At 43.0% G+C, this 15,147-nt stretch overlaps 1 protein-coding gene across 1 annotated transcript in view; it reads left to right on the forward strand.

Moving 5' to 3' along the window:
• The first annotated feature begins 1,596 nt into the window (after nucleotides 1-1,596).
• The window catches only part of ATP1B1 (ATPase Na+/K+ transporting subunit beta 1), a 28,642-nt gene continuing 15,091 nt past the window's right edge, over nucleotides 1,597-15,147 (forward strand). The window contains exons 1-2 of the mRNA XM_077481677.1: nucleotides 1,597-1,943; nucleotides 6,349-6,477. Coding sequence (XP_077337803.1) covers nucleotides 1,844-1,943; nucleotides 6,349-6,477 — 229 coding nt within the window. The 5' untranslated portion in view covers nucleotides 1,597-1,843. The remainder of the gene's footprint in view (nucleotides 1,944-6,348; nucleotides 6,478-15,147) is intronic.

Here is a 15,147-nt window from a genome sequence, read left to right on the forward strand (position 1 = left end):
TGCAGGGATGACACTGTGACCATCTGCACGCCGCACCTGGTGACAGTGGAACAGTGCTGCCTTTTTATGGGGATCCGACCACCCAGCACAGTGCGCCCCTGCCCGTGACAAAGCCTATTTTCTGGGATTCTGCCCAGGACATGGGTCTGAATTCCATGAATATCCCAGGCATATCTGGACTGTTGACAACTATGAGTTTTTACGCATTTTCATGTGCTCCCATTGAAGTCTAGAGCCTCGTTCACACAGCGGTCCTACAGCTTACAGGTGAGGGCTGTGTTTACCCACACTAGGTGTTTCATGCAATCTTGTGCAGGCAGTCCAGTTCAGTGTTTCTCAACTTCACTCGTCAAGGCGCCCCAACAGGTCATGTTTTCCCTCAGATAAAAACTGCTATGGTAATTACTAAGGCCGTGTAACTGATCAAATCGCCTGTGCAAAATAACGGTTAGGCTGAAAACATGACCTGTTGGGGCGCCTTGAGGACTGGAGTTGAGAAACACTGGTCTAGTTCATGCCAATTGGGACTCAGCAGCTGCAGACACAGACACATTTGGGGCTGGTACATATGCACTCATATGGATGTCATATTGGGAGTAGCATTTAGATGCAAGGAGCACCTCATGTGGGTATGGCCCTGGCATCATGTGAATAAGACCTATAGGTGACTGGCCCAGGGATCATATACTTTTTAGAGTGGCAGGCTTCACAATTGCTTAGGGGTGACTGGCTATCTCCTTTAACCCTTTCCTGTGGGTTGCTTTGTCTGAGGAGATAGCACAGCACAGCTGTTGTTCCCTCCTCAGCCATACTCCAATACAGACAGGGCTGAGGTGCTGCAGAGACCTGTGTGCTCTCCATCCAGTCAGGTGCTGTAACCCTCCATAACCGGGTGCAGCCGGTCCCCTTTCCTGCACATTCCTGGGGGTGGGCGGGGCTTGGTGTGCATTAAAGTGTAACGCTCAGGTCACGTGGCGCGGGCACGAAGGGAAATGCTTGTAAAGTTCCAGAAGGGCAAATAGGTGAAGAAATGGCATGAGGGGAGCGGGCACGGCCAGCTATTGGCTACACCTGTCTCTCTTGGCTTTTTGGGGCCGTTGTCCGCATAATAGTGATGCAGCAGCTGTGTGAGGCGTAATTCTTATTATGGGGGTGTAATGGTCGCCTAGCTAGCTGGTGCTCAGCAAATTTTCTCCCCCCTCCACCTCCCTCGCCTCCATCCCGCTCCTCCTTCTCCTCAGGCAGGTGCGTGATATTCTCTACTCACGACCTTCATCCCAGACAGAGCATCACCGCCTCCAATGTGCGCAGACATGCACGGGGGCTACGAGCTCATACGTCATAAGGGGTTCTGAGTGTCCCCACTTATCCCTCTGAAGTCTCCCCGCTCCCTCATATCTGCACCATTTTGTACTTTGCACCACCTTGTTCGTTTTTTTTCCCTTCTCTCTACGAGAAGTAGGCGTGGCCAGACACTTCCTCGCCCTCGTCCTTGATTCTGCAGTTTCCCCAGCCCCGCCTCTACTCCCCGCCCCGCCTTTGCTCTTATTGGCCTTCCTCCTTCACGGATCCCGCCCCTCTTCCGAACAAGGTAGATATATTAAGTGGGGGAGAAGAGAGACGATCTCGCCGGGTCCAAGTTTCTCGCCGGCAGGGCCTGTGATTGTAAAAGCTTCCCCCCCTTCCCTACACATTCTTCCTATGTGATCGCCATCCGCAGTGCCAAGTCCGATCACCTCCAAATCTTCTAGCCTTTGTAACCAGGAAGCAGCACAAGGGAGGGGACATCTGACCAATCTACAAAGCACAAAAAGTCAAGTAAAAAAAAAGAAGAAGAAGCAGCATGGCAAGGGATAAAGCCAAGGAGAACGATGGAGGCTGGAAGAAATTCATCTGGAACCCGGAGAAGAAGGAGTTTCTGGGCAGAACAGGTGGCAGCTGGTGTAAGTATGAGCAGGATCACCCATGGGGGCGGGTGGGGTGTTATAGAATGAGAGGAGGGGGGGGGGGTGATCAGAGGGTGGACGTGTATTGTGACAGTCAATGATCTGCTTGGGGACACCTTTCTACTGTCAGATCAGACATCCTGGTTTTGGGGGGGAAGGTCATTGTGAAGGACGCCCATGTAGGCGATCTATAAGAGCTGAGACGAGAGGGAGGAGGAGGAGAGAGAGAACCCTGTGTGTGTCATCATCATCATCACCCACTACACATCTAACAAGGGAGGGGGGATTGCAGCTTGCCATGGAAAATCCGCAGAGGGGAGCCCATTAGGGGAGGGAGGGACCCAACACTGGCATTGATCTAACCCTTGACCTTTGTGGAGGTTTGGCTATTTGATGAGTCACCCCAGTAGAGTTAATTCTGCATCAGTGCTCAAGGTTAGTCAAGGTGACAGGTTTAGAGGTGGGATGTGGATGCAGGCTGGGCATGTAGTACATGCAGATTGGGGATTGGCAGCAGCACTGGAGAAGGTGATCTAACGCCTGGGCTAGACCTATCTGGAGGCAAGGGACAACTGTCGTGAACCAGCAGGTCCCTCCAGAGGTCGTATCCTAGCAACCGGCTGTAACCTGAGTTTAGGCCTGCAAGGTGCACAATAGAAGCAGGCATGTCGAAAGTATTTTGAGCGCCTCCTACGGATTTTTGCCTTTCTCTCCCTCTCTCTCTTTGTTAAATCATTCATAATTGATGATCTTTGGTCGTTATGGAAACCTCATTAAAGAAAATTGCACCCAGGATTAGTTCTATTTTGTGTGAAACACACTGGAAATGAAGCCCGTATGAAATATGCGTTTTTACAGCGTGGCATACAATATCAGGGAGGCCAAGCATCACCTTGATGGGCACCACAAGGACATTGGGCCTTTCCGTTCTTTTAGCAGTTTATGTCCTTGAAGTAGGGAGCATCTTTCAGTCTTTTTTTTTTTTTACCTTAGAAGAACCCTAGAAAGAAAATTCAGTTCTTAGAGAACCCCTGGTAGGCTTTGGTCAATTGAAGGTCAATAGAAAAATACAGTGGTGATCAGTAACAAGAATGCCACTTTTACATTGGTGGTCAATGAGAAGAATGCCCTTCTTACATTGGTGGTCAATGAGAAGAATGCCCCACTTACATTGGTGGCCAGTGAGAAGAATACCCCTCTTACATTGGTGGTCAGTGAGAAGAATGCCCACTTACATTTGGTGATCAGTGAGAAGAATGCACCTTTTACATTGGTGGTAAATGAGAAGAATGCCCCACTTACATTGGTGGTCACTGGGAATAATGGCCCTCTTACATTGGCGGTCAGTGAGAAGAATGCACCTTTTACATTGGTGGTAAATGAGAAGGATGCCCCACTTACATTGGTGGTCAGTGGGAAAAATGCCCCTCTTACATTGGTGGTCAGTGGGAAGAATGCCCTTCTTACATTAGTGGTCAGTGGGAAGAATGCCCTTACATTGGTGGTCAGTGGGAAGAATGCCATTCTTACATTGGTGGTCAGTGGGAAGAATGCCATTCTTACATTGGTGGTCAGTGGGAAGAATGCCCTTCTTACATTGGTGGTCAGTGGGAAGAATGCCCCCTTAGATAGGTGATAAGTAAACAAAATGCCCTCCTTACATTGGTGGTCAATAGAAAGAATGCTTCTCTTACATTCGTGGTCAATGAGAGGAATGCCCCTCTTGGTGGTCAGTGGGAAGCATGCCCCCATTAGATAGGTGATAGGTAGTCGTAATGCACCCCTTTCAATAATGGTCAATGGGAAGAATACCCCCTCTTACATTGATGGCTAGTGGGATGAATGCCTCCTTACAGTGGTATTTAGAATGTTCACCTTATGCAGACACCATCAGCTGGGGCATCAATCAGTCACAGGGCAAAGAACCTCTGGGGGAACCCCAAAGTTCAATGGAACCTAGGTTTATGTATGGCTTGTATAGAATATTATTATGGTTATTATCCTCTTTGTTTTTTCTTCCGCTCTTCAGATTTCTTAATTTAAGAAAATTAATTTGTGCTCTTTGAGATTGTTAGTTTGTATGTTATGAATCCAATTGTATGCACTACATATATGGTTATATATGGTACAAAAATTGTGAGTTAGGTTAGGTGTGAAGTGTGTGTGTGTGTTACTTACTGCTATGGTATAGTACAGTCCCATGGACCAATCTGTACTTGCAAAGTGACTTTTTTGCTGGTTTAACCCCTCGTTCACACTGCATGAGCATAGTCGGGTGATTTAGAGGCAGCTTTGTATGTATGCCTTATAGTACAGAAGAAGAATTGTATGTTCTGAGCCACCAGACTTTTAAATGGAAGTACCTGAAAAACCCACATAAAAATGTGTTTTCCAGCGCTCCCAGTAAAGTCTAAGAGGCTTCTGCCCCAAGCCTCACATCACAACAAATGACATAATGCTTAGCTGTGAACAGGCCCCTTGAGAAAAATGGGCTTCTTCATTTTGGGTGTTGTTTTGCTTTGGGAATGGTGCAATAAAACACTCTGGTGCGAATGGGGGCCTAATGCTTTTTGTATATAATGGAAATTGCATCATTTGAAATACAAGTACTAGATGTTGGTTAATGCAAGGTGAAGTGATATTTTCTACAGGCTGCCGTTGATAGACATACTGAATATTGTTGTCAGTGAGGTAGCATCTGAGTGCTCTGGCCTCGGCTACGTTAATTGACTTTAATTGAGGCTGAACAGATGTGGCTGTGGTGCATATCCTCGGCAAATTGTTTCTGGTTGCCTAAAGCTAGACTATCTTATCATTCTGTGTAATGTACGGTATGTGATTAGTGAAGCGCTTTATCAGATTTCTTGTTTTTATTATGTCCAATGACATGTATGTGGTTTGCAGATCACGGTGTTTCCATATGCAAATCAGGGCCTGCGTGAAAGTACAATGACAGCCTAAAGCCCGGGCGAATTTAGAGGCAGCGTGTTTGCTTAGAAGCAATGTTGCTTTTCTTCTCTGCTATGGCTGAGCTGTGGAAAAAATTTCCAAATCTCCCTGACGTCATTGACACTTGCTCAGTGCTGCCTGGATACCAGCTTTAACTATGAACATGCCTTTTCCTGACACTAGCAAAAGTAAAGGGTGGCTAGGCCTTTGTGTAACTAGGCTTATCGTTCCACATGGAGCTTTTTAATTAACAATCCTCTTTAGATACGTCTCGCTTTCCACATGCAAAGCAAAACCGGATCGGACTCTGGGTTACGTCACAAGTTAGACTTCTCTCGCAGAAATTGCCCTAACAAGCGTAATAGACCCTATTTGCTGTAAACTGATGTGAGATAATAACTGGCCATACACCAGTAGAATTTCATTCACATGTTTTTCTTATGGCTAATGGGGTACAGCCAGCTGTAGTGATGAGAAAATTCAAAGGAGCAGGGTGGAAAATATTTCTAATTTTTCTTATCTAAACAAACATCATTCTAACAGTGTATGTGATTTCTGTTCAGGAAAAAATTTAAAATATAGTAATGCACATGCTCTAAGCATAAATGATACATGTGGTTGAGACAGAAATCACATTATGTTATTATGTTATGTTATTTGGATTGAGGTTAGTACATACTATAGAGCAGAGGTCTCCAAACTGCAGCTTGGGGGGGGGGCAGATGTTGCCCTTTGCTTGCTTTTATCTGGCCACTGGGGTACTATTTCATTCACTGACACCAATGAAGGCGCACAGTTTCCTCATATGACACCAACAATGAAGCCCAATGATGGGGCACAATTCCTACCAATCAAACAATAGGGTACAATTCCTCCCAATGACAAAAATGATGGTGCATACTCCAACTGTATTTTCTACTCCAGATGGACACGGTTTGGACCCCCTAAAGTCTAAAGGACAGTAAACTGGCCCTTTGTTTAGAAAGTTTGGAGACCCCTGCTATAGAGCTATATGCTTTGTTCATTTTTAATTTCAGAGGTTTACAACCACTTAACATTTCGTCCAGACCTGAAATTTGAATGGGTTCTCAGACGTATTAATGGGCCTTTGGATGAAATTGGTTGACTCAATGACGAGATCGAATGCTCTGACATTTCTTTTCAGAAATTCACATGGAATTCTACTGGTGTATGGGCAGCTATAGTGACTCTTCCAGACTATAGGGTTATAGGGTCATTAGTGGGTAGAGGATAGGCAATCATAATGCATCAGCATAAATGTAACCCTGGTTGTTATAGGGTATTATTAAATAGAGGTCTAAGTTATTAGTTTAAAAATAAATATATATATATATATATATATATATCACACACACACGGATATTGTATTGTTAACTTGGCTTATTTGATATATAAAGGTATTAATAACTTTTTTTATATTTTTATTTTGCAGTTAAAATCCTCCTCTTCTATTTAATCTTCTATGGGTGTTTAGCTGGTATATTTATTGGGACCATTCAAGTGCTTCTGTTAACCATCAGTATCTATGAACCAAAGTATCAGGATCGCGTAGCACCACCAGGTAACATTGCATTTTACTTTTGTTACTGTACTTGCTCCTATCATACTGTTCCATTTAAAGGGACACAGCTCAATTCACTAACACACCAGGATAGGAATCCTTATTATCAAAATGAGATTTGAAAATAAAGCAGGCCTTTACTCCATACTTACTTTCTTTAATGAAAATTCTTCTCACCTTCCTTCACGCAATTGCAAAACAAAAACAAGGAAATTTGGATATATGCCAGAGAGTAAAGCCGGCCATATACAGTTTGAATCTCAGGAACCGGCTGAGATTCAAACTAGGCAGAATGTACCTAAGTTGATTGAGTATTCAACTTGGGTACGACCATCTTTTGGGATTTTTACATGCGATTATTGCTATAGAGGTTGTTATAGTGACTAATAATTCCTGTGTTCTTCCAGCCGTGGTTGCAGGAAAGAAAATTGCTCTGTCTATGGCTGACCTGAGATGGAGTTTTAGGTCCAGGTGTGCAGCTGCTGAGCAGCAGATAACTACAGAGCACTGCTGGCTTTGCTGTGTGTGTTTATCAAGCATGGCCCATCAAAACCAAAGAGGAAATTGAAAAACAAAAAGAAACGAAGGTGAAGGTCCACTTTAATATCACATGGCTAAAGTAAAGATCCTTATCCTTGTGTTAAAGATTTGTGAATTGAGCCTGTTATAAATGGCATTGTGTGTGGTTCATTTCATGTCTGACCCAATGTCATGATGCTCTGGCGCTGCAACTGATACCATGGTATATTTTTGTCTGCAATCACAGTGGCTGGCAGCTATTCACTGTGCTGCAAGCTGTAGATAACAGCATTCCCACCAATTAGCTGATCATGTTGATTATAGGCTTGGATGCCTGGGTCAAGCTAATTGAGAGACTAGAAGCTGAGAGATCTCCAGAGGATTGCTAGCTGGGGTCATTTGTATGTGTAGTGGAGTTGCAAGCACAGTATGGAGGAATCAGGAAAACTGGTATTTGCTGACTAGACATTTTGCTGAACTTTTCAAAACGTGTTATCAAGAGTAGCCAGTTTGTTTTTATTTGAAAAAAATGATAGCTAGACTGCTCTTCTTCATACATTACTTATTATGTATTTAAATTATAAAAGCTCATCTTTAACCACTTGACCACCGGAAGGTTTTCCCCCCTTATGACCAGTGCTATTCAGCACTTCTCTACTTTAACCAGCGATTGTGCGGTCATACGGCACTGTATGCAAATTAAATTTTTATATATATTTTTCACACAAATAGAGCTTTCTTGTGGTGGCATTTGGTCACTACTGTGTTTTTTTTAAATTATATATAAAACAATATTTTGTAATTTCTGTTTTATAAAACATATCCAATGGGGTATGTATGTATGGATATATGTGTGTGTATATATACTGAAATTTACACAGCTACAGACACTATACTGTAATGGCGGTGATCAGTGACTTATAGTGTGACTGTGATAGGGTGGCGGGAAATCTAGAGATAACTATCTTGGAGGGTCACTAACTGACACTGACGTAGTTATTGACACTTATACAGTGATAGTACTGTACACTGACACTGTACTAATGACACTGGCTGGGAACGAGTTAACATCTAGGGGCAATCAAAGAGTTAACGGTGTGTGTCTAACAATATGCAACGTGTGCTACTTTTAAACATGGAACTGTGTGTGATTGGCCACAGCGATCAGCTGACTTCAGCCAAAATCAAAGGCTGAAATCAGCTGTCAAACTGCGAACGGCCGGCAGGTACCGGCACAATCACGTACCTGTACATCAGCAGCTCCTTCTGTGTTAGGCGGCATGCATGTGCGTGCCCCCCTGCCAGCCTGTGCTGTAATTGGACTCCACATGGGTTGGCAGGGGGCACACATGTGCGCCGTCTAACCTAGAAGAAGCTGCCTGTAGCATTTGCAGTATTTACTGTAAGTGGTCAGCAGGCCTCTGCTCCAAGAAAAGTGATTGACAGCACACTTCCTTTGGAGGAAGAACAGAGGTGTTTGAACCTCTTGGGCTGCCTATACATGTTGCTGAAAGTGCACAGGAAAGGGTGGCTCTATAGGACCCTGCCAGGTAGGGAGCCACCCTTATATCAGAAATGGGGGCAAGCTTTAGGGAGACCATGGGAAACTGCAAGAAATTAAACATTTGAAACATGTAGGAGTGGACAGTAATGCAAGTCTGTACATCAAGCTCCTGTAGTTCTTTAAAAAAAAATAGGGTTTACAGTGTTACTAAACCGAGGACCCTACATTCACTATATCCGGTCTCCCACAGTACACAGAACATGGAAATGAAATTATTTTAGTAAGTACAAACTGGACAGCGCTGATTGGTCTTGTGCCAATTACATGCACCCTCCCCAAAAAATAACTCCCTAGCAATACACAAACTGAGCATGTGTAGAGTGCCCCCAAGGCTCTGTATTACCAGGAGATGGATGTTGGGACTGTGGAAGAAGGGGGGGATCAGAGAAGACAGTATCAAAAAGCCTTTTTACATAATAGGCAAGATTAACCCCAAGGATCCACAGTGAGTATAATAAGCATTCTTTACTGCATATACAGACCGATTTTTACTGTTGTGGGTTTAGTAACACTTTAGTGCCCGTTCACACTACCGCGACTTGTCAGGCGACTTAGTCGCCCGACAAGTCGCGCTCCGTTCTGTACTATGGAACCGTTCTAATAGGAGCGACTCAAGTCGCTCCGACTTAGAAAAAGGTTCCTGTACTATTTTGGGGCGACTTCAGGCGACTTGCATTGACTTCTATACAGTCGTTTTGCAAGTCGCTGCTGAAGTCGTGTGCAGGTCGCGTCTGTGAGTCGCGCTGCAAGTCGTGTCGCCCCTGTGTGAACGGGCACTTAATGTTACTTTAAATACATGTGTGTGGTGGTAAGGTTATAGCATCACTATACAATCTCATCAAGAGTTGTAGGTATCTAAATTCTCATATATAAACAAGTACAGTTTTTCTCATTGCTGTGGTGAAGCCTTCAGGCCACCATAGTTGATGAAATGAAGCTGAAATGTTATCTTCTCCTGTAAAATAATATTAATTACTGATAATGACCAATGGGATTAGACAAATATCAAGTTACAGAAATCTCCATATACCTCTCCATTTTGCTGCTAATGTTTCAAGCAAGTAACAATTCCTTTCATGTATTTTTAAAGAAGTCTCTGTACACCGTAGAGCATGCTGGGGTATGTAGTTTGACAACATGCAAAGCTAATCATCTCTCCTTTAAAGTGTTAAGTATGTAAAGGCAAAACTGTATGGAGGAAGGAAGGATAGATCCTCCTTCCTGTGGGTTTAAAAAAATATATATAACATTTTTCTCTTGTTGACTATGTTGCTTCTGGAGAGATTATCTCTATTTTTACTGCTGACCAATGTCACCAAGGCAGGCCATACACGGTGCAAGTTTTTGCTGGAAATAAATTTGCATGATTCCCCCCATCAACACAGACAATGCTGACAGGGTAATACCTCCTGCTGAGCCATTGTCTTCTCCCAGTGGGAACAGTGATTATTGCTAGGGGCTATAGCAGCAACTAGTGATAATCACTAGAGAATCCGGCAGGCTGGTTGTACCCAAGTTGATCGAATGATTGATAAACTTGGTACATTCATGCTGCCAAGTAACGGTTTGAATCTTGTCCAGTTCCTGCTTAACTGGCCAAGATTCCAACCGTGTATGGCCAGCCCAAGACTGAAAAATGTTACAGTTGCTGCCAGAGCAAAAGTTGAGGTTAAAGAGCAGCTCGTCTCCCCAAAAAATTCAAAGTAGGCAGCTACATATACTATAGCTACTGACTTTTAATACAAGGAGACTTACCTGCCCCTAGGTCCAGCGATGTCCCCACCCAAGCCGATTCTTCAATCGGGTGCAGTTGCCAGCGTCTTCACTAAGGGATACCAGCAGTAAAGCCTTGCGGCTTCACAGCCAGCTTCCAACCGCACATGCGCAAACCACACTGCACTTTGTGATTGGTTCCGCAGTCTTCTGGGACCTGTGATGTGTCCCAGAAGGCTGCAGGGGAAGGAGAGGGGCCGAACTTCCTCTCGGATCAATGCAGCCATTTGACCGGAAGTGGGGGAGCGGGTACCTGTCAAAATCAGATACCCACTCTCCCCAAAAAAGAATAAACTACCAAGTGTGAAGAGGGAGGGAGGAGGAGGAAGAGCAGAACTTCCCTTTTTGGATGAGGTTCTACTTTAAATTAAATAAATGTGACAAATGTTCTGGGGACAACTATGACAGAAACTCCCACTTTGAGGGGATTTTCTCTTATTTCCTGTTGTGTCTCCAGGACACAGACTTAATGAAAATCTCCCCAACCGTGCAGCAAAAAAATATTGTACGGGAGGTTTTAACCCTTCCCTACTTTACCTAAAACTAGAATGAATAAATAAAAAAAAAAATATATATATATATATATATATATTATATATATATACCTTCAGAGCTCCATGCTGCAGCCGACAGCTCCTGTGCGCATGCAAGGAAGTGACGTCATCGGCCATTCATACAGCCAAAACACAGAAAGAAGACCAGTTGAAGATGGAAGCCCTAAGGTAAGTATTTCAGAATGTGCTAGTATGCGATACATACTAGCACATTATGCCATTGCCTTTGCAGGGGCATTTTTTTTTTTTTTTTGCCAGGTGCAGTTTACTACCACTTTTGTTATGCTATACCAGTGATGGCCAACCTTGGCACCCCAGATGTTTTGGAACTACATTTCCCATGATGCTCAACTACACTGCAGAGTGCATGGGCATCATGGGAAATGTAGTTCCAAAACATCTGGAGTGCCAAGGTTCGCCATCACTGTGCTATACTGTTTTTTTTCCCCTGAAATTACCTTGATACCTGTCCCGAAATAGTCATTGCAGAATTCTCCTCCTGAAAATGCTAGTTGACTGGTTGTCTATGGCTTCATTACTTTCCAAGTTACTGAGCCAGGATTAGTATGCAGATTAGGTGCCTCAATGTCACTTGCTGCATGATTGTTATGCATCAGTAACTGATTGGGGTTTATTTACTAAAGTCAAATAGACTGTGCAGTTTCTCCAGAGCTTAGTAAATGAGTAGAAGCTCTGCTGACTTCCATCACCCAATCACATGCAGCCAAAAATGCTGTTTATTTCATTTTCCTTGCACATGATTGCGTAATCTTTGCAAAGTGAAGCTTTATCTTATTTACTAAGTTCTTTGACTTTAGTAAATCAACCCCAGAGGGACTCAAAAATTGACCGTATATACAGTTAGAGTTTTATTAAATGTTTTTGAAAACGGATTCCTCCATCCAAGCTAAATAGTGCAGATGAATGAATCCCCCTGCCAGTCTATTGTATGCTGACAGTCAGCACCTGTCAAAACAACCAAACTTATTCGGCTGACAGTTTTCTGTCTGGCTTTATGGATTTTGTGGTCGAAGTTTGACAGGCAGGAGGGTGAAGACAGGGCCACCATCTGATCAAAATGTGGCTGGTTCATCAGGAACTAGATGAAAATTTTCATAGCATATAGCTGACTAAGGTATTGAAGCCAAAGATGATAGGCAGAGAGGCTTGCAATCCATCCTGTAATGTACAGGTTGTATATTCTACTATAAGATATGCCTGCCCATACACAGGTGCATTTCATTGCTACAAAGCAGATGTGGCAGACACCAGAATTTCATAGGTCTTAAGCTGTTGGTGATCATTTATCATCAAAATACTGCCCAGATAGATACCAAACATGGTGTTTCAAAATCGTTAAGCAAAAAAAAACATAGAGTGTGTACAGCTTAACTGTGTAAGTATCTGTTAACATTGCGTAAATAAATACTAAATTATTCATGTGACTGACGGTGCTGACCCGCCTCCTCTGCAGGCTAGATGTCACACAGTCACATGTGCCTTTTCTTTCTTGTGAGTAATGGTGATTAAATTTGTCCGTATATTGATAGATATTTGTATGAAGAAATCTCATTGCTGTAGTCAGATTTAATCTGCCTACAGTTGGTACATTTGATAATGCCATCAGAGACTTGGCAAATGTCGTTTGAAAGTACTAAAAAAATTGTTTGCTTTTAACATTCCATTTTAGTATTTCCTGAACCAAAACCACAATCACTGTTAGGCTGGGTACACACTGTACACATTTCAGCTGGTTCAACAGGAAATTAGCTGTATGGGTGGCCCTGTTAGCCACCTCCCACCCAACGTCTTTCAATGTAAAAATCAAAAGATAAAATGGCAAACAAAAAAAATGGAAGGACCTGGGCTACACATTTCAGCTGAACAGCGGCTGCATCCAATCAGTTGCAGCTGCTCTCCGGGTATTCTAATTGGATACTGTCAAAATGCAGGATCCACAGTGGGAGATTCCTCCATCTGTGCTGTATGTCATTGATGGGAAAATCTGTTCTTTTTTTTTTTTATTATTATTATTATTATATTTTTTTCCGTTTAGCCCACAGATTGAATGAAAAAATAAAAAAAATCTGTGTATACTGGATGTATGTAGGATTAGAATTTCGTTCATTCGAGAAATTTTCCATCCTGCTTCTTTGATTCGTTTTCGGCTGCAGTGATGAAAAACAAACTTTGATTTGACCCAATTAACTATTAGAAGATTGAAAGATAGTTCCGAATTAAATGAAAAGTCTACCAGTGTATGGCCAGCTTAAAGGCCCAGCACCCCTGTAATAGTGCTGGGGTCTTTTATATAACTCCACCAGGGATGTTAACCCCTTTAGCCCCATACACACTATCAGTTTTTCAGCTGATTTTTGTCTTCAGATTTACCAAAACCATGTAGTGTAAGGACCTGCCTGATTGCATACACATTGTAACCCCTAAGGTTTGACCTCATATTATATGGTTTTGGTAAATCTGAAGGAAAAAATCAGCAGAAAATCTGATAGTGTGTATGGGGCTTTAAGGCTGGCTCCTCCTGGCCCTTTAGGAGGTTTATGATGCCTTAAACGGGGAAGGGTTTCTGATAATGTGAACGCCGTGCTTGGCTGTCACAGGTGTTTTAAAAAAGCCTTGCTGGAGGTAAATGTCAGTTTTGCATATGTGTGCTGTAATATTTTTGCTTGGCTGTCACAGCGGTTACATGATCGGAATGCTCCCAATCCCAAGTAGATTGGAAGCTGTGTGTGTGTGTGTGTGTGTGTGTGTGTGTGTGTGTGTGTGTGTGTGTGTGACCATTTAGGCCGCGTACACACGGGCGGACTGTTCGCCCAACTTTGTCCGCTGAACAGTGTTTCAGCGGACAGTCCGCTCGTGTGTGGGCTTCAGCGGACAGTTTCAGTGGACAGTCTGATGAACAAAGTTTTTCGGAAATCCCGTAAAACTGTCCGCTGAAACTTGGTTTGAGCGGACAGTCCGCTCGTGTGTAGGCTTGTTCGTCAAACTAAGTCTCGCGCATGCTCAGAAAGAATTTACACGGCGAAGGTTGCATTGCAGTGTATAGGACATCGTTTTTCTAGTCCCGTCGTACGTGCCGTTCACGTCATCGCGCACGGTTTCAGCGGACTGTTCGTTCATCGTGTGTAGTCAAGTCTGCTCATGCAAATTTTGAGCGGACTGTTTGTCAAACTGTTTGACGAACAAAGTTGGGCGAACAGTCCGCCCGTGTGTACGCGGCCTTAGAGTTAAGGGTCACACATTGAGAGGCTGCATATATGTATTTTGCCGGCATTATGAAGTTAAAGTGGAACTTCACTCCCTTAATTAGCATGGATTTTTTTTTTAATCCTTATGCTGCTATCATTAGTAAACAGGAAAACAAATTATGTTTAGAATAATGTGTGGAAAGAGGATAGGAATTTTTAGGCACCCAAAGAACAAGTATATAAAATTTGCCAAATTCTATTTGACGTGTTACTTTTAAAAACACATGTAGATAGATATAAAATAACCAGCACGGTCCACTACAACGTCACCCCAAACTGTTACAAATAGCAGTTAGCCCCAACACATTTCGATTCAATTGATCTTCAAAAAAAAAAAAAAAAATTGGAGTGAACTTTATTTGAAGCACGCAAAGTGACACTTTATTCCTGTCACTGCACAGCAACGCGCTGGGCTTGCTGTGCAGTGACATGCAGGGCCATCCAGAACAATGCAATATGTAAACATGTTACATAATATCGCACTACTCTTGCGCTTCTGGTCTGAACATGACAAAACTATTATTTTTTATGTGTCATTGCAGTTACCTGTAATTTATCCATGAGCAAAAATGCAGGTAACTGCACATAAGGGCTGATTTACTAAAGCTGGGGAGTGCAAACTCAGCCTCACTTCTGCAGAGAAACCAATCGGCTTCTAAATACGGCTTGTTGAATTAAGCCTTGGCAATAAAACCTGGAAGCTGATTGGTTTCGCTGCAGAAGTGAACCTGATTTTGCACTTTCCAGCTTTAGTAAATCAACCCCATAGTGTGAACGAGCCCTTATGCAGGCATTATAATAGCATTTTATTTTTTATTTTTTTAGCATTGCGTTGAAATGGACTTGTTCAGTAAACGTCAGCAGGCAGTCATTTCTCAATTGTTGTATAAGTGCCAACTTGGGAACAAATAGGCTTTTTGCCATCACAAATAAGCTGGCTATTTTTTTTTTTACACTGTTTTATTTACAGAAGTATAGTACTAAACAAAAAAAA

The sequence above is a fragment of the Lithobates pipiens genome, unplaced genomic scaffold (genome assembly GCF_037356315.1).
Source record: "Lithobates pipiens isolate NorthernLeopardFrog02 unplaced genomic scaffold, aLitPip1_a1.2 Scaffold_16, whole genome shotgun sequence".
In the NCBI taxonomy this organism is placed as follows: Eukaryota; Metazoa; Chordata; class Amphibia; order Anura; family Ranidae; genus Lithobates; species Lithobates pipiens.